The 20,470-nt window shown below is 45.2% G+C and overlaps 1 protein-coding gene across 1 annotated transcript in view; it reads left to right on the forward strand.

The window, feature by feature from the left end:
• MAP6 (microtubule associated protein 6) overlaps positions 1 to 19,876 on the forward strand; it is an 88,608-nt gene extending 68,732 nt beyond the window's left edge. Inside the window, exon 4 of the mRNA XM_065883073.1 lies at positions 18,895 to 19,876. Within this exon, the coding sequence (XP_065739145.1) occupies positions 18,895 to 19,876 (982 nt within the window). The remainder of the gene's footprint in view (positions 1 to 18,894) is intronic.
• Positions 19,877 to 20,470: the final 594 nt, after the last annotated feature.

Below are 20,470 nucleotides of genomic sequence, written 5' to 3' on the forward strand. Positions count from 1 at the left end.
CTAGCTCCCAGCCCATTGTCTTCCACAGATAATGTCTTCTAAAGTGTTTGCTGAATGAACAGTGAGCGAATGAATGACTGATGATATCCACCATCTGCCTCCACAGGCACCACCGAGCCTCCGCAAGGCTTTATTCTGCCTAGTAACTGGTTCTGCTCACAAGACAGGGGTGGTGTCAAGAAAGGTCACGGCAACGGCTGAGCACGGAGGAGTCAACCGCTGCTTTTATACTGGCCAGCCTCTGGGCCAGCCTCCTCTGTGCGTCATGTGGCCACTTTTTCTAAACAGTCCTGACTTCATAAAATCATAGACTCATGGTTAGAGGGTAATCTTAAAAGGCTGGCTGAGCCCAGCCCCTGCCCAGTGCAGAGCTGCTAACTCCATGATGGCAGAGGCATCCTCCAGGGGCGTGTCTTAGCAAAAAGGGCTGGGAATTAGAGCCAGCAGGCCTGGTTCTAAATCCAAGCTCTACTAGTTACTAGCTGTGTAACCTTGGCTGAGTTTCTTACTTTCTTTGAGCCTCAAAGAAATAACAAGAATACAAGTATCAACCACTACCCAGATCTACATGACTCCCAAATTCAGAAGGTAGGGGTTCGGTCAGCAAGGAATAGAGTGTGACCTGAATCTGTTTGGTTCGAGTGTGGGTAGCAGGTGGTAAGAGGTCTGATCACAGAAAATCCTGTTTGTGATTCAGAGGACTATTACGAGGGCCCCGTGAGGGTGCATACGAAGGCCTCTGTGAACTGTAGGTGGAACACCCTTGTCACAGTTCACTTTATGGGTAATTTGCTCACCACCACTTCCCAGTTACTTACCACCCTTAGTCCCAACGGAGTGGTGGTGGCTGGAGCTACACGTGGCAAAGCCACACTCTCTGCCACACAACAGCTTGAGATGATGCCCCTCTAGTACTGGCTCTTGCTGCCCCCTCGCCTTCCCAGCCCTTCCCCAGCCCCTCCTCCCTGAGCACCTTATTAATCAACCTCCTGGTGCAGATTCCATTTCTGCAATTACATGGTCATTTTCATTGATCCCCTCTGGACACACCAAACCAATTTTTGATTAATGGCTCAAGATCCCATCCTTTGCTTTAGATGGGGTGGGGGGAAGGACAAAGATTGATTTGCAAGTTCCCAGGTAGACAAGAACTGAGCTATTACTGTCTGGCGGCCTTAGTCCAGCACTTCACTTTTTTTTTTTTAACATCTTTATCGGAGTATAATTGCTTTACAATGGTGTGTTAGTTTCTGCTTTATAACAAAGTGAATCAGCTATATGTATACATATATCCCCATATCTCCTCCCTCTTGCGTCTCCCTCCCTCCCACCCTCCCTATCCCACCCCTCCAGGTGGTCACAAAGCACCGAGCTGATCTCCCTGTGCTATGCGGCTGCTTCCCACTAGCTTTTGGTTTTACATTTGGTACTGTATATATGTACTTGCCACTCTCTCACTTTGTCCCAGCTTACCATTGCCCCTCCCCATGTTCTCAAGTCCATTCTCTAATAGGTCTGTGTCTTTATTCCCATCCTGCCCCTAGGTTCTTCATAACCATTTTTTTTTATATTTCGTATATATGTGTTAGCATACGGTATTTGTTTTTCTCTTTCTGACTTACTTCACTCTGTATGACAGACTCTAGGTCCATCCACCTCACTACAAATAACTCAATTTCGTTTCTTTTTATGGCTGAGTAATATTCCATTGTATATATGTGCCACATCTTCTTTATCCATTCATCTGTCGATGGACACTTAGGTTGCTTCCATGTCCTGGCTATTGTAAATAGTGCTGCAGTGAACATTGGGGTGCGTGTGTCTTTTTGAATTATGGTTTTCTCAGGGTATATGCCCAGTAGTGGGACTGCTGGGTCACATGATAGTTCTATTTTTATTTTTTGTTTTTTTTTTTTGCGGTACGTGGGCCTCTCACTGTTGTGGCCTCTCCCGTTGCGGAGCACAGGCTCCGGACGCGCAGGCTCAGTGGCCATGGCTCACAGGCCCAGACGCTCCGCAGCATGTGGGACCTTCCCAGACCGGTGCACGATCCTGCGTCCCCTGCATCGGCAGGCGGACTCTCAACCACTGCGCCACCAGGGAAGCCCTATTTTTAGTTTCTTAAGGCACCTCCATCCTGTTCTCCATAGTGGCTATATCAATTTACATTCCCACCAACAGTGCAAGAGGGTTCCCTTTTCTCCACACCCTCTCCAGCATTTATTGTTTCTAGATTTTTTGATGATGGCCATTCTGACTGGTGTGAGGTGATACCTCATTGTAGTTTTGATTTGCATTTCTCTAATGATTAGTGATGTTGAGCATCCTGTCATGTGTTTGTTGGCCATCTGTACATCTTCTTTGGAGAAATGTCTCTTTAGGTCTTCTGCCCATGTTTGGATTGGGTTGTTTGTTTTTTTGATATTGAGCTGCACGAGCTCAATATGGAGATTTTAGAGATTTTGGAGTAAATTTTGGAGATTAATCCTTTGTCAGTTGCTTCATTTTCAGATATTTTCTCTCATTCTGAGGGTTGTCTTTTCATCTTGTTTATGATTTCCTTTGCTGTGCAAAAGCTTTGAAGTTTCATTAGGTCCCATTTGTTCATTTTTGTTTTTATTTCCATTTCTCTAGGAGGTGGGTCAAAAAACATCTTGCTGTGATTTATGTCATAGAGTGTAAATGCCTGTGTTTTCCTCTAAGAGTTTGATAGTTTCTGGCCTTACATTTAGGTCTTTAATCCATTTTGAGCTTATTTTTGTGTATGGTGTTATGGAGTGATCTAATCTCATACTTTTACATGTACCTGTCCAGTTTTCCCAGCACCACTTATTAAAGAGGCTGTCCTTTCTCCACTGTACATTCCTGCCTCCTTTATCAAAGATAAGGTGACCATATGTGCGTGGGTTTATCTCTGGGCTTTCTATCCTGTTCCATTGATCTATATATCTGTTTTTGTGCCAGTACCATACTGTCTTGATTACTGTAGCTTTGTAGTATAGTCTGAAGTCAGGGAGCCTGATTCCTCCAGCTCCGTTTTTTGTTCTCAAAATTGCTTTGGCAATTCGGGGTCATTTGTGTTCCCATACAAATTGTGAAACTTTTTGTTCTAGTTCTGTGAAAAATGCCAGTGGTAGTTTGATAGGGATTGCATTGAATCTGTAGATTGCTTTCAGTAGTATAGTCATTTTCACAATGTTGGTTCTTCCAATCCAAGAACATGGTATATCTCTCCATCTGTTTGTATCATCTTTAATTTCTTTCATCAGTGTCTTATAGTTTTCTGCATACAGGTGTTTTGTCTCCTTAAGTAGGTTTATTCCTAGGTATTTTATTCTTTTTGTTGCAATGGTAAATGAGAGTGTTTCCTTAATTTCTCTTTCAGATTTTTCATCATTAGTGTATAGGAATGCCAGAGATTTCTGTGCATTAATTTTGTATCCTGCTACTTTACCAAATTCATTGATTAGCTCTAGTAGTTTTCTGGTAGCATCTTTAGGATTCTCTATGTATAGTATCACGTCATCTGCAAACAGTGACAGCTTTACTTCTTCTTTTCCGATTTGGATTCCTTTTATTTCTTTTTCTTCTCTGATTGCTGTGGCTAAAGCTTCCAAAACTATGTTGAATAATAGTGGTGAGAGTGGACAACCTTGTCTTGTTCCTGATCTTAGAGGAAGTGAAGTCAGTTTTTCACCATTGAGAACAATGTTGGCTGTGGATTTGTCATATATGGCCTTTATTATGTTCAGGTAAGTTCCCTCTATGCCTACATTTTGGAGGGGTTTTCATCATAAATTGGTGTTGAATTTTGTCGAAAGCTTTTTCTGCATCTATTGAGATGATCATATGGTTTTTCTCCTTCAATTTGTTAATATGGTGTATCACCTTGATTGATTTGTGTATGCTGAAGATCCTTGCATTCCTGGGATAAACCCCACTTGATCATGGTGTATGATGCTTTTAATGCAGAACTTCACATTTTTAAAAGCATCATTAGCAGGATTGTCAGATTCATGGCAGCTCATCGAGACAGTCAACTATGCCCCTGACTTTGCCTTCTTGGTGTTAAAACAACCAAGGGAGCTTTTAAAGTATTTTTTATACAAATGGGAATTTATTTAGTTCTTAGGAGGTTATATCCAGAAAAGGTACTTACCAGCAAAAATGTAAAAAGGAAAACGCAGGGACTTCCCTGGTGGTCCAGTGGTTAAGACTCCATGCTTCCACTGCAGGGGGCATGGGTTCGATCCCTGGTCAGGGAACTAAGATCCCACATGCCACCCATGGCGCAGCCAAAAAATAAATAAAGTAAAAAATTTTTAAAGAAAAAGCAACAACACAGGGCAGAAAACAAAACTATCTAGCTATGTACTGCAACCATCTCCCTGTACTTCAGGAGAACACATCTACCCACAGGGGACCTGGAGTGGTGGAGAAAAATCTGAACTAAGAATCTGCCCCAGCTGTCTGGTGCCACTTCTGTAAAATGCAGAGGTGGCACAACCTAGGGGAAGGGAAGGAACACTTATTTGACCTTTACACAGTTGTTCGCATTTAATCCTCACAATAGGGCTAGAGAGTCTGTTGTAGGCATCATCCCCATTCACAGATAAACAAGTCTAGACTAGGTGATTAAATAACAAAGTCACACAACTTGTAAGTGGTGAGCCAGGATTTGGAGCCTGGTTTGGGTGACTGAAACCCATTCCTTGTCCAGTACTTGGGACCATCTCTAGGATCCCTACTGTAGAGAATTCCTGAAAGGGCAGTCTCTTCATCCTCTCTCTTCCTTGCTCCAAAACCTTCGGTGACCCTAAGTATTCTCATCATCTTTGGAAAGTGAGTCAGATGAAGGTCACAGATGCTGAGTTTGATCAGCACAGTCACTACCTCCTACCCCTCCCCCACCCAGAATTAAGCCTTGTGGTGGCAGCCATTTTTTTAGCCATGGTCCTAGCCTCTCTTCCTGTGCAGATGAGCCACATCTGGGTGGACTCCCTTTGTAGCCCCGGGCTGGTAGACTGGCTGGCAGCCATACAGGTAGGGTTTACAGGTGTGGGTGCAGATGGGCACTCTTAGACCAGGATGCCCCTGTTTTCTGAGACGATCTTCTTTGCCAGGGTCTGCTGAACCCCAGGAGGTAAACCAGGGAGGTCCTCGTGTAGTAGATGCGGGAAGGGCTGAGGCGAAGAGGGACTGGTTCTTGGAGTCCCAGAGGGGCAACTCTCAGGAGAAACAGTTGGGAGCTCGAAGCTGGGGACCTGCAGAGGTCAATGGCTGCAGCCTCCTGGACCAGGAAGAACCAGTCAGAGTCATGTCAAGCCAGACGCAGTTCAGACCTCTGCTGACAAATTTGGAATCTCTATGGTTGAAGCCACACCCCTGAGGGATACTGTTGTAAAAAGGAAAGAGCTTGACCGAAAGTCTGTCATCCTCAGTTAAGGTCTTGACGTTGCCACCGACTCACTATGTGACCCTTCGGAGCCCCGCTTCCACCTCTGGAAAATGGGGGCACGAGTGACCCCTGTCTGCCTGGGTGACGGGCTGCTGTGAGAATACAATGTGCCACATTGGATGTAAAGTCCTCTTAGAAAACCATAAAGAGAGGTTACAGTTTGGGAGGACAAAAAAGGTGCTAAGGCAGTTAAGAATAGGAAAGCATTTGTGTGTCTTGTAAATGCAGTTGTTAGAATTTGATCTTGTGTGAGTTTTTGTTTTTAATCTTCCCATTTGGGGTGCAGGCATCCTGTATGTGCCAGCCCTATGCCAGGGTGCTCTGGCTCTCCACTCTCGTCAGTAGCCTGGCACTGAGTAGGCATTTATTAAAAGTTTGTGGAAAGATGGAGTGAGTAAAGAGGAGGGGAGGGCGAAGGGTGGGGAAGGAGAGAGGGAGGGAGGGAAAGACAGAGGAAAGAGAGTGCAGCAGACATGGTCTCTGCCCTAAAGAGCCCCAGTCTGGAGAGGCAGCTACAGAACGGTTGGCAGCTCATCTGATGGAGGCTGCTGTGATGGGGCGAGGGGATGGGGACAGAGGGGGGCTGCGGGGACACAGGAGAAGGAGTACTCGACCCCTGGAGGTGGAGGGTCAGGGTGATCTCCCTGAGGGAGTAACCCCGGACCTGAACCTTTAGTTGCTGAGGGCGTCACTAGGCAGATGGGCAGTGGTGCTGGGCAACAGCACTGACGTGCCTTAGAGAGAGCTGCCGAGGGCCGTATCAGTAGAGGTGCCAGGGCAGAGGCGCCAGGTGCTGCTTTTTGGAGACTGTAACTGCGACATCCCTTTCAGTTCTGGGGGCACACTTTCCAAGGGAGGGAAGCCAACGGAGATGTGCAGTGAGGAGAGCAGTCAGGACGGTGCGGGCTCTGAGCTGTTGGGGGACATGCGTTGCCCAGAGAAGCCAGGAATATCTTCAGATCTCAGTCCTGGGTCAGGCAGCGTGGCATTCTCTGGAAGGGTGGCCCCACGGCACAGAACCCGGATCAGGGCAGGGACACAGGGAGTGGAGCTGACAGAAATACAGGCTTCTGCTCAGGGTCCAGGCTACAGAGGGTGGGCTGCCTCACCCGCTGTGTGGCCCTGACCCCCCCGCCAGGGCAGCGCAGGCAGAGGCTGGGGCCAGCCAGCGGGAGACAGCATCACAAGTTCGGGAGACCCGATGACCCCCAGGTCTGTCCCTTCAGCCTGGGCACCTTTGAAGTGGCTCTGTGGAGTTGTGCTCTCAGGGCCCAGAGAGAAAGGACTTCTCAAGCAAAGTGACATCTTCGCACTGAAAGGACTTCCAGCCTTCTCCGGTTGGAGAAACTCAGGCAGGTGAGGGCTTGGGGCCAGGGCTGATGGTCCTGGTGCACTGGTAGCTTTACAGTGTTCGTGGTGTGCACCCGACACGGGGGGCTCCGCAAGTCAGGGCCCCGGGCTCATTCCCACCTGTTCCCCCAGCAGAGGACCTAACCCAGAGCGCAGGCTCAGCAGACTTTGTCCAATGAATGGATAAAAGAGAAAAAAACATCAAATAGAATAAAGAGAAAAACTATATGCCAGCCACCCATTACTCCCACAAATGGCCGCCAGGTGCTATGAGCCAGACACTAGGCACTGACGATGCAGAGATGAACAAAACAGCCCATGAGCCAGGGGGAGAGGCAGGCAATTACCAAACGCCATGACAATTGCTAGAATAGAGGCCACAGAGTCCCGTGGGGGGGGAGGGGCGGGGCGCGAGTTCTTGTTTTGAGAAGGCCTTGTCTCCTGCAATTCTTCATAAGAATAACAAGCCTTTCAAAGACGGTTTCCTTGACACCCCGCCTCGGGTAACTGCATCTCTTATAACGTGTTGGGAGCTCTGTCTGTGTCTAGGGAACATGGGTGCCTGTCCAGGGCCCTTGGAGGCAGACAGGAGGAGACAAAGCTGTGAAATCGCCTGGCCCACTGTCCCCCCTCCTCCTGCAGGGCCCCTCTCAGCCCCTCCTGCCCATCTTTGTTTCAAGTGAGTTTGCTCCATCCCTTCTACCCACCCAGTGAGATTTTGAGAGGCCTCTATTTAGTCCTGGACCTGCTATTTCTAGCTGTGTGGCTTTGGGAGAGCTGCTTGCCCACTCCGGGCCTAGTTTCCCATCTGTAGAGTGAGACATTGGACCAGATCGCCAAGTCCCTTTCTGGGACTAACATTTAGTTAATACTAAATATCACCTGTATTCCAGGGGTCATGCCATGAGTGTTTCCATAAATGAATCCTCCCTGGAAGGTGGGTGCTGTAATCCCCATTTTATAGATTAAGGAAACTGAAACGTTGCAGCCTGGATGCCCATGATGACACCATGGCTAGGATGGAGTTGAGTCAGCCTTCGAACCCAGCTCTTCTGGCCTCGAGCACAGTCAGTGCACTTTCTCCTCCAGCAGCCTGCTCTATACCGTCCAAGAAATGACCATACCCAGCACCGAGCCTGGCACGTGGTTATTGCTCAGGAAATATGAGTTTCTTACTTTCTCAGGGCTTTTCTAAGCTGTGGAAGCAGGGGGTTCAAGGACAGGGTCTATAGGTCCCTGATTTCTGAACAGGGCCCTATACCAGGAGCACTGCCCCAACTCTGGGCTGCTGTGATGGTGCATCAGGAGAGTCTGAGAAGAAAAAAAAAACCAGGTGGATTATGGGATTAGAGCTGTGTGCAATGGCAAGAATCAGCCTTTCTCCAGATAGTCTCAGGGCAGTGCTTGGTAATTCTGTTTACAGACTCTAATAAAGCTTGGATCCAAGGTCAGCGTGTGTGTACCCAGGAGGCATTGCCTGTCACCATGGAAACAGGAAGAAGGGCAGAAAACTAAGTTCCTAAGACTTTGGTTGTCTCATGTAACCTTGGAACGCTACATTTTGCAAATAGAACAGAGCCTGGCACAGAAAAGTCTCTCATTTATTCATTCATTCGACAAGTATCTAGTCAGGGCTTTCCCTGGGTCAGGCACTGTTTTAGGTACAATGATTTACGAAATTGACACGGTCCTGCCCTTTGAAGCTTCAGTCTAGTAGGAGAAACATGAACGGAAAAGAATGCAAGTAATTAGCTGTGGTAAGGGATGTGAAAGAAAGTGTCAGAGACTAGGAGAGCCTGTAGCAGGGGCCTGGTCACATCTGCTTCCCTGGGAAGGTGAGCTGAGAGACGGAGGATGAGTAGTATGAACAGGAGATGAGGAAGCAAGAGAAGGTCACAGGAGGAGACAACAGCATGTGCAAAAGATGTAAATGGAAAGGAGCAGGGCATGGGAGTCTGGGGCGTAGAGAGCTGGGTGACGGTGGGAGCAGGCTGGTCAGCGAGGTGAGGCCATGGAACAGGGTAAAACCTCTTTATTCTCAGCGCAAGGACAAACCTTGAAGAGTCCTCAGCAGGGGAAGGGTTTGCTTTTTTGAAAGGTCATCCTGATTTCTGTGTGAAGAATGGATTGGAGGAGGGGCCAGGGATACCAGTTAGGGGACGGTGACAGTGGTCCACAGAGATGATGGCACAGCTGGTGGGGGAAGGGAGGGAGGGAAAGAAATGTCAATATTCAGGAAATAAATGTTAGGTACCGGAACAGATGGTTCCTGATGGATTGGGTGAAGGTTTTGAGGGAGTCGAAAGTATCTAGGATGACTCTGAGTTTCTGGCTGGGACCATGGGATAGATGATGAACCAGGTTTCAGCAACAATAATTTGTACATCTTTCTGTTTGACCTTCTTTGCTCCAGGTACTGTGCTGAGCATTGGGGCTGCAGGCCAGGTGGATGGCCCCTGGCTTCAGGGAGTTCACAGTCGAATGGGGGGAAAACTGACATGCGATTAGGGTATCAATGAATGTGGGGAGAGACTGTAAAATGGTGCTGCAAGGGAGATACAGACAAAACTAATTTGGAGAGGTGCATCCAGGAAGACCTTGTAAGGTGGGATCTGAGCCAAGCCATCAGGGACAGACAGGAAAAGCGGGTTAAAGAGGGCAATCCAGGCAGCAGCAACAAAGCAGCAGCGGGGGGTGGCCAGAGGACAGTGCAGGAGGGTGAGGCTGCAGGGCTGCCCACCACCTTCCCTGCCTTCTTCCAGGGCTGCCAGGAGGCTCCAGTGAGCTAAAGTAATGAGCGTGTGATCATCTGATAAACTCTTACACAGTTATTATGGTCATGGACTTATTCATGTAAGGCACAAAAGCACTCTAGAGATGCCACAAATTATCATTTCAGATCCCTGGCCAACAGGATCATCGAATCCTCTGTCATAATTGTCCCTGACATTTGTATTGCTATCCCCATTTTACAGGTGAGGAAACTGAGGTCTATTGTGGTTGAGTAATTGCCCAAGGTCTGGCAGGCAATTAGCATCACAGAAACCAAGAGAAAGCCAGCAGGTCGTTCTAGTTTCTAAGAGGGTACACAGGCTGGGAGGTGAAAGGAACCTGTCTCATATGCTGTCCTGAGAAGATCTGCAGCTGGCTCAAGGCACCAGACTCAGACTCAGTTGTGCAGGTTGGGCTGCGCCCCTGGGCAGCTGGCCTGTGGGCTGAGTGGAACTGAACCCAGCCCATCTCCACTCACCTACCACGCATCGGCTTCCACCCTGGGGGAGTGGCTCTGTCTCATTCACACAGATGGCACTGTGAGTGGTGGGACATTTTACAGATGGGGAGCCTGGCAGGCCACCATGGAACGAAGTGATGGCCAGTCAGTGTCAATGAGAGTTTTATGTTGCCCCTGAGAGTGGTTTTGTTCACAGGAAAACCAACCAAGACTGCATTCGTTTTAAAAACAAAAGCTTAATTTATAAAAGTAACAAACTTAAAAATCTAGTAAAATTTAACAAACTCTTTTAAGGAGGATTTTATAACTTAATTCAATTCCCCTAAATATTTTAAAATAAATTGTAAGTAATTTAAAATAAACTAAGCTTAAAAATATGTTTACTACTGAGCTGTAATAAAAGTTCCATCATTGTTTACAAAATTTATAAAATTGTCTTATATCTTTCTTTTTTTTTCAACATCTTTATTGGAGCATAATTGCTTTACAATGGTGTGTTTGTTTCTGCTTTATTACAAAGTGAATCAGCTATACATATCCCCATGTCTCCTCCCTCTTGTGTCTCCCTCCCACCATCCCTATCCCACCCCTCTAAGTGGTCACAAAGCACCGAGCTGATCTCCTTATGCTATGCGGCTGCTTCCCACTAGCTATCTATTGCACATTTGGTATTGTATATATGTCCATGCCACTCTCTCACCTCATGCCAGCTTACCCTTTCCCCTCCCCATGTCCTCAACTCCATTCTCTACATCTGTGTCTTTATTCCTGTCCTGCCATTGGTTTCCTCAGAACCATTTTTTTTTAAGATTCCATATATATGTGTTAGCATACGGTATTTGTTTTTCTCTTTCTGACTTACTTCACTCTGTATGACAGACTCTAGGTCCATCCACCTCACTACGAATAACACAATTTCATTTCTTTTTATGGCTGAGTAATATTCTATTGTATATATGTGTCACATCTTTTTTATCCATTCATCTGTCGACGGACACTTAGGTTGCTTTCATGTCCTGGCTATTGTAAATAGAGCTGCAATGAACATTGTGGTACATGACTCTTTTTGAATTATGGTTTCTCAGGGTATATGCCCAGTAGTGGGATTGCTGGGTCGTATGGTAGCTCTATTTTTAGTTTTTTAAGGAACCTCCATACTGTTCTCCATAGTGGCTGCATCAATTTACATTCCCACCAGCAGTGCAAGAGTGTTCCCTTTTCTCCACACCCTCTCCAGCATTTATTGTTTCTAGATTTTTTGATGATGGCCATTCTGACTGGTGTGAGGTGATACCTCATTGTAGTTTTGATTTACATTTCTCTAATGATTAGTGATGTTGAGCATCCTCTCATGTGTTTGTTGGCCATCTGTACATCTTCTTTGGAGAAATGTCTCTTTAGGTCTTCTGCCCATGTTTGGATCGGGTTGTTTGTTTTTTTGATATTGAGCTGCACGAGCTCAATATGGAGATTTTAGAGATTTTGGAGTAAATTTTGGAGATTAATCCTTTGTCAGTTGCTTCATTTTCAGATATTTTCTCTCATTCTGAGGGTTGTCTTTTCATCTTGTTTATGATTTCCTTTGCTGTGCAAAAGCTTTGAAGTTTCATTAGGTCCCATTTGTTTATTTTTGTTTTCATTTCCATTTCTCTAAGAGGTGGGTCAAAAAGGATCTTGCTGTGATTTATGTCCTAGAGTGTTATGCCTATGTTTTCCTCTTAGAGTTATAGAGTGTCTGGCCTTACATTTAGGTCTTTGATCCATTCTGAGCTTATTTTTGTGTATGGTGTTAGGGAGTGTTCTAATTTCATTCTTTTACATGTAGCTGTCCAGTTTTCCCAAGCACCACTTATTGAAGAGGCTGTCTTTTCTCCATTGTATATTCTTGCCTCCTTTATCAAAAATAAGGTGACCATATGTGCGTGGGTTTATCTCTGGGCTTTCTATCCTGTTCCATTGATCTATATATCTGTTTTTGTGCCAGTACCATACTGTCTTGATTACTGTAGCTTTGTAGTATAGTCTGAAGTCAGGGAGCCTGATTCCTCCAGCTCCGTTTTTTGTTCTCAAAATTGCTTTGGCACTTCGGGGTCATTTGTGTTCCTGTACAAATTGTGAAACTTTTTGTTCTAGTTCTGTGAAAAATGCCAGTGGTAGTTTGATAGGGATTGCATTGAATCTGCAGATTGCTTTCGGTAGTATAGTCATTTTCACAATGTTGATTCTTCCAATCCAAGAACATGGTATATCTCTCCATCTGTTTGTGTCATCTTTAATTTCCTTCAGCAGTGTCTTATAGTTTTCTGCATACAGGTATTTTTTTCTCCTTAAGTAGGTTCATTCCTAGATATTGTATTCTTTTTGTTGCAATGGTAAATGAGAGTGTTTCCTTAATTTCTCTTTCAGATTTTTCATCATTAGTGTATAGGAATGCAAGAGATTTCTGTGCATTAATTTTGTGTCCTGCTACTTTACCAAATTCATTGATTAGCTCTAGCAGTTTTCTGGTAGCATCTTTAGGATTCTCTATGTAGAGTATCATGTCATCTGCAAACAGTGACAGCTTTACTTCTTTTCCGATTTGGATTCTTTTTATTTCTTTTTCTTCTCTGATTGCTGTGACTAAAGCTTCCAAAACTATGTTGAATAATAGTGGTGAGAGTGGACAACCTTGTCTTGTTCCTGATCTTAGAGGAAATGGTTTCAGTTTTTCACCATTGAAGACGATGTTGGCTGTGGGTTTGTCATATATGGCCTTTATTATGTTCAGGTAAGTTCCCTCTATGCCTATTTTCTGGAGAGTTTTTGTTTTTTTATATCATAAATGAGTGATGAATTTTCTCAAAAGCTTTTTCTGCATCTATTGAGATGATCATATGGTTTTTCTCCTTCAATTTGTTAATATGGTTTATCACATTTATTGATTTGTGTATATTGAAGAATCCTTGCATTCCTGGGGTAAACCCCACTTGATCATGGTGTATGCTCCTTTTAATGTGCTGTTGGATTCTGTTTGCTAGTACTTTGTTGAGGATTTTTGCATCTATGTTCGTCAGTGATATTGGCCTGTAGTTTTCTTTCTTTGTGACATCTTTGGTTTTGGTACCACAGTGATGGTGTAGAATCACTTGTAGAATGACTTTGGGAGTGTTCCTCCCTCTGCTATATTTTGGAAGAGTTTGAGAAGGATAGGTGTTAGCTCTTCTCTAAATGTTTGATAGAATTCGCCTGTGAAGCCATCTGGTCCTGGCCTTTTGTTTGTTGGAAGATTTTTAATCACAGTCTCAATTTCAATGCTTGTGATTGGTCTGTTTATATTTTCTATTTCTTCCTGGTTCAGTCTCAGAAGGTTGTGCTTTTCTAAGAATTTGTTCATTTCTTCCAGATTGTCCATTTTATTGGCATATAGTTGTTTGTAGTAATCTCTCATGATCCTTTGTATTTCTGCAGTGTCAGTTGTTACTTCTCCTTTTTCATTTCTAATTCTATTGATTTGAGTCTTCTCCCTTTTTTTCTTGATGAGTCTGGCTAATGGTGTATCAATTTTGTTTATCTTCTCAAAGAACCAGCTTTTAGTTTTATTGATCTTTGCTACTGTTTCCTTCATTTCTTTTTCATTCATTTCTGATCTGATCTTTATGACTTCTTTCCCTCTGCTAACTTTGGAGTTTTTTTGTTCTTTATCTAATGGCTTTAGGTGTAAGGTTAGGTTGTTTATTTGAGATGTTTCTTATTTCTTGAGGTAGGATTGTATTGCTATAAAATTCCGTCTTAGAACTGCTTTTGCTGCATCCAGTGGGTTTGGGTCGTCGTGTTTTCATTGCCATTTGTTTCTAGGTATTTTTTGATTTCTTCAGTGATCTCTTGGTTATTTAGTAGTGTATTGTGTAGCCTCCATGTGTTTGTATTTTTTACAGTTTTTTCCTGTAATTGATATCTAGTCTCAGCGTTGTGGTCGGAAAAGATACTTGATTTTCTTAAATTTACCAAGGCTTGATATATGACCCAAGATATGATCTATCCTGGAGAATGTTCCATGAGCATTTAAGAAAGTATATTCTTCTGTTTTTGGATGGAATGTCCTATAAATATCAATTAAGTCCATCTTGTTTAATGTATCATTTAAAGCTTGTGTTTCCTTATTTATTTTCATTTTAGATGATCTGTCCATTGGTGAAAGTGGGGTGTTAAAGTCCCCTACTATGATTGTGTTACTGTTGATTTCCCCTTTTACAGCTGTTAGCATTTTCCTTATGTATTGATGTGCTCCTGTGTCGGGTGCATAAATATTTACAACTGTTATATCTTCTTCTTCTTGGATTGATCCCTTGATCATTATGTAGTGTCCTTCTTTGTCTCTTGTAATAGTTTTAATTTTAAAGTCTATTTTGTCTGATATGAGACTTGCTACTCCAGCTTTCTTTTGAATTCCATTTACATGGAATATCTTTTTCCCCCTACTTTCAGTCTGTATGTGTCCCTAGGTCTGACGTGGGTCGCTTGTAGACAGCATATTTATGGGTCTTGTTTTTGTATCCATTCAGCCAGTCTGTGTCTTTTGGTGGGAGCATTTAATCCAATTACATTTAAGGTAATTATTGATATGTATGTTCCTATTACCATTTTCTTAATTGCTTTGAGTTTGTTACTGTAGGTCTTTTCCTTCTCTTGTGTTTCCTGCCTAGAGAAGTTCCTTTAGCATTTGTTGTAAAGCTGGTTTGGTGGTGCTGAATTCTCTTAGCTTTTGCTTGTCTGTAAAGATTTTAATTTCTCTGTTTAATCTGAATGAGATCCTTGCTGGGTAGAGTAATCTTGGTTGTATGTTTTTCCCTTTCATCACTTTAACTATGTCCTGCCAGTCCCTTCTGGCTTGCAGAGTTTCTGCTGAAAGATCAGCTGTTAACCTTATGGGGATTCCCTTGCATGTTATTTGTTGTTTTTCCCTTGCTGCTTTTAATATTTTTTCTTTGTATTTAATTGTTTATAGTTTGATTAATATGTGTCTTGGTGTGTTTCTCCTTGGATTTATCCTGTATGGGACTCTCTGTGCTTCTTGGACTTGATTGACAATTTCTTTTCCATATTAGGGAAGTTTTCAATTATAATCTCTTCAAATATTTTCTCAGTCCTTTTATTTTCTCTTCTTCTTCTGGGACCCCTATAATTCGAATATCAGTGAGTTTAATGTTGTCCCAGATATCACTAAGACTGTCCTCAATTCTTTTCATTCTTTTTTCTTTATTCTGCTCTGCAGTAGTTATTTCCACTATTTTATCTTCCAGGTCACTTATCCGTTTTTCTGCCTCGGTTATTGTGCTATTGATTCCTTCTAGAAAATGTTTGATTTCATTTATTGTGTTGTTCATCATCGTTTGTTTGCTCTTTAGTTCTTCTAGGTCCTTGTTAAATGTTTCTTATATTTTCTCCATTCTATTTCCAAGATTTTGGGTCATCTTTACTTTCATTACTCTGAATTCTTTTTCAGGTAGACTGCCTATTTCCTCTTCATTTGTTTGGTCTGATGGGTTTTTACCTTGCTCCTTCATCCGCTGTGTGTTTCTCTGTCTTCTCATTTTGCTTAACTTACTGTGTTTGGGGTCTCCTTTTCGCAGTCTGAAGGTTTGTAGTTCCTGTTGTTTTTGGTGTCTGCCCCCAGTGGCTAAGGTTGGTTCAGTGGGTTGTATAGGCTTCATGCTGGAGGGTCTGGTGCCTGTGTTCTGGCGGATGAGGCTGGATCTTTCTGGTGAGCAGGACCATGTCCGGTGGTGTGTTTTGGGGTGTCTGTGACCCTATTCTGATTTTAGGCAGCCTCTCTGCTAATGGGTGGGGTTGTGTTCCTGTCTTGCTAGTTGTTTGGCATGGGGTGTCCAGCACTGTAGCTTGCTGGTCATTGAGTGGAGCTGGGTCTCAGCGTTGAGATGGAAGTCTCTGGGAGAGCTTTTGCCGTTTGATGTTACATGGAGCTGGGAGGTCTCTGGTAGACCAATGTCCTGAACTCGGCTCCCCCACCTCAGAGGCACAGGCCTGACACCCAGCCAGAGCACCAAGACCCTGTCAGCCACACGGCCTTGCCTAAAATTTCCAGTGTATCAAGTGGGGTGAGTTGAACGGCTCGGGGTTAGAGCAGCTGGGAGCTGGCTGGGTACCTCTTGCTCTCTCCATATGGCCTTTCCAAGTGGCTTTTCCAAAAGTCCAGACTTGGCTTCTTTACAGTATGAGAGCTTCAGGACAGTTAACTTATATCTTTCAACTTAAAATCAAGTCTAAATTAATTATTAAATTACACCTTTTTTATAGGAATCACAAAGCTAATCTGTTAGATATAATATGCCAAATTATTTTAAACATTACAAATACTTTCAAACTAAATCTACACAAATTTTTCCTAAATTTAATACCCAAAAAAGGTAATATATAGATTTGATTTAATTTCTCATTTCTAATCTTTTTTCTAAAACTTTCCATGATTAAAGACACTTACTAAGGAAACAAGTTTACTAACCAGAGCCACATAGGGGTGTATCTCTGAGCAAATTTAAGGTTAGTTCATGAGAATGCTCATTCAGAAGAATAAGGCAGGGCATGGGAGCCAGTGCCCCAAACATCAGGAAACTATACTTTGCACCCCATGCTGTGGGTCTGGCCCTCTTTTAAATCTCCATGCCAGCAGGGGACACTGAGTCCATGTCCTGCCAATGGGATAGGTTTTGCAACCCAAGCTCCTGAGATCAAGTTAAGCCCTGGTCACCTCTTTTGTCTCCTGTCTCAGCTTCATCACCCCTTTCAGGATGACTCTACCCAAGTTGTTCACTTGCGGATAGGATTCATCTAATCAGTGTCCTGCTGGATTCTATTCTGAATTAGGTTTTTATTTTTCCTTTCTGGCCAACCACCAGGTATTAGAGGTATTTTAATGCCATCCTTGGATTCTGCATGTTTTTCGTGGCCTTGCCTGGCTCCCTCCACAGACACTAAGGTCCTACTGATGGCAGCCAGCTGGGTTCACGTGGCCAGGACAGCTGTGCTCTGTGATGTGCTGAACCAGCAAGCCACCCCGGCCCCTCTCTGTCCACTGTGATGCTCAGAGACATCAAGAGGGACTGGATGGACAGGCTGCCTGGGGCACTGTGTACTCTGCTGAGAGATGTCAGTTCCTAAGGGCTCAAGGCGCTAAATATAGTAAAAAGCTTCTGGATCAGGATGACATGTCGGAATAAAAATAGTCCAGATGTGTGTAAGTAAATAGAAAAATAATTATAATATTACATAGTAATATGGTACAAGGTGTGCTCTATGTACATAATTTCTCATCATCATAAATTTCTGAGTCAATATCATTTTACCCAATGAAATAGATGACACACTTGGGGCCCAGAGAGACGAAACCATAATGAGCTAAGAAAGTGTTACCAAGTAGAAGTCTTACTGGGCCAGCTTTAAACTATAGGAACTGTTAAAATACTGAAATGATTTTAAGCATAAAGACTTGACTGCAATGTGTAAAAGAGTAATAATAACGACCAAGATTGAGCACCTGCTATGTGGCAGGTGCTATAAGGGAAGGAGCACAGGCCCCAGGAGTGGAAAGACCCAGACTTTACAGTCCATGCAGGTCCCCTCACTTCCCGTATCACTTGCCCACTCGACCTCAGTTTCTTCATCTATATATCATACAAGTAAGGGTAATAAATCCTCCCTTCGAGCTCCACAGGGTTGCTGGGTTGCTGAAATGAGCTTTGGAAAGAAGTGATTTGGAAAGTAGAATGTGCTGTAAGTGTGCATAGGCTTGTGACAGTGTCTGAGCCCAGCCTGCAGGGCAGGAGGGTGCACGCTCATCTTGACTGGGGTGGTCTGAGTGTGGCAACGTTTGCCCTTGGTGTCAGTGATGTCACCTGCTCTCCATGATGTGGGTGGGCTGAGAGGTGGGGCGGGGGTCCACAGTGAGGCAGGTGGAGCAGCCTGTGAGGGTTCTGATGAGAGGCCTGGACTCTTGGTTGCCGGGAAATCAGCCCCAGAGCCTTGGAGTAAGTGAGGCCAAGGGCCCAGGGAGAGTAGAGGGAGCCAGAGTGGGGACGGAGCGAGGGGAGCAGGGCCTCTTCACTGCCTGAACTACCAGATGTCACCTACCAGCCAGTCACCTACCAAATGTGATACAGGCGACAATGGGGAGCATTGTTTATAGAGAATTTAAAAGCAGTAATAAAACCAGTTAAAAGCTGGTCTGTTTTTTATTGTCACCCCGGCCGGCTGGCTGTTGTAAGCAATGTCGGTGATAAAATACGTTTTTACGTTTTCCCTTTTCAGGGAGGTGGGGAAGAGGAACATTCCCTCTTTCTTTCATGCATGCCTTGGACCCTTTGCCCCTCCCCACTCAGCACTTAACTAGGGGGTTGGGGAGGGAAGGAGTCTGGGAAGCCCCTGAGAACAGGAGCACCCTAGCCTGTAGGATCCTCTGAGAGGATAGCTAAGATGGGCCCCCAGGATGGGCCCAGATATTCTGGAGGAAGGAAGCATGGCCTGTAGAGTGTGGGGTGGACAGGCTGCTAGGACGCTCACTGGAGGACTCTGAGTCCCGCTGCGGTGCTGCTGCTGTCACCCGAGGACTGCCCTCCATGCCACGCGCAGGTTATAATCAATTGGCAAGCACATTGAATGACCAATTCCCAAGCCTACTCCCCACCCAGCCCCACATTCTGTACTAAGGATGTGGAGATCAGGTTCTCCTCCTGACTCTCCAGCAAGAGCTGCCCTGCCCAGCCTCCACTAGGCCAAGACTTATCAGGCAATCTGTGCTCTGCCCTGTCCCTGGCCTGAGCACTGGCCCTCACAGTGACCACCTCTCTCTCCTCTGCAGGAACAAGGTCGAACGCACCAGTGATTCACGTAAGAGTCAAGGTCCTGTAACCACAGAGCCAGACAAAGATCAAGGTCCCGTGGGCCCTGGGCCTCTGAAAGATCAAGGTCCCGTGATCCAAAAGCCTTCAAAGGGTCAAGACCCCACAGTCCCAGAGCCTCTGAAGGATCAAGTTCCTGTGGTCCCGGGGTCTCTGAAGGATCTAGGTCCCATAGTTCCTGCATCAGTTAAGGATCAAGATCACGTGGTCCCTGAGCCTTTAAAGAATGAAGGTTCTGTGATCTCAGCACCAGTCAAGGACCAAGATTCCTTGGCCCCAGTGCCTCTAGAGAATCAAAGTCCTATGGTTCCAGCAAGAGTTAAAGATCAAGGTTCCGTGGTACCAGAGCTTCTGAAGGATCAAGGCCCCGTGGCCCCAGCACCCGTCAAGGATCAAGGCCCTGGGGTCCAAGCACCTGTCAAGAATCAAGGCCCCATGGCCCCTGAACCTGTGGGTAAAGGCCCCATGGGCCCAGCACTTGTCAAGGATCAAGGTCCTGTGGTCCCAGAGCAACCGCAGGATCAAAGTGCCATGGTCATAGCACCTGTGAAGAATGAAGTTTCTGTGCTCTCTGAGTCTGTAAAGAAGCAAGGTTTCGTGGTCCCAGAGCCAGTCAAAGATCAAGGTGGAGGGGCCCCAGAGCTTCTAAAGGATCACGATGCTGTAATTGCAGAACCTGTAAAGAATCAAGGTCCAGAACTAGTCAAGGATCAAGGCCCCGTGGTCCCAGAGCCTGTGAAGAATCAAGTTCCTATACCCCCAGTGCCTCTGAAAGATCAAGGTCCTCTGGTGCCACCACCAGCAAAGGACCAAGGTCCTGTTGTCCCTGAGCCTCTGAAGATTCAAGGTCTCAGGAGCCCTCAGCTGCCCACTGTATCGCCTCCACCCCCAGTCATGATCCCAACTGTCCCCTATGCAGAATATGTTGAGAATTCTCCTTGACACTCACCCCGTGACATGCCAAAGAAGGAGCTAGCAATGAAAATGCTCCCTCTCAGGGGCAGCAAAGACACTTATTTAATCTGCATGAAACACGTATTGTATAGTCTTGCTGGAATCTAATAAAACTTGTCCTTCTGGCTCAGCAGTGTCTCTCTCCCTGTCTGGCTTCATTTGAGTGTGTGTGTGTGTGTGTGTGTGTGTGTGTGTGTGTGTGTGTACGCCATGCACATTTGAGGGTGGGCATTCAGGGCTCTGCATTCATCCATCCGGGCCATCTGAGAAATTCCCAGCTCCTGTGAGCTGTCGGTATGAGATGGGAGTGGGTGGGAGTTGCTTGGAGACTGAGGACAGGACCCCATCGGGAGGGTGTGGGAGGGACACACATGTGTTTCCCTTTTACTCTCACACTGTGACCACACTTCACTTCTGACACCAGAGGTGGTTGGGGGGGGTGGGGGTGGAGGAGGTCCCTCACATCAAGCCATTATCTAACACCAACTGGGGGGCCCTACATTGAAATCAATTCTGACGCTATCTACCTAGAGACAGCGTCAGCTCCCACAGGTGAAGGGCTCAGTCCCACAGGACTGTCCC

The sequence above is a fragment of the Phocoena phocoena genome, chromosome 8 (genome assembly GCF_963924675.1).
Source record: "Phocoena phocoena chromosome 8, mPhoPho1.1, whole genome shotgun sequence".
Lineage (NCBI taxonomy): Eukaryota > Metazoa > Chordata > Mammalia > Artiodactyla > Phocoenidae > Phocoena > Phocoena phocoena.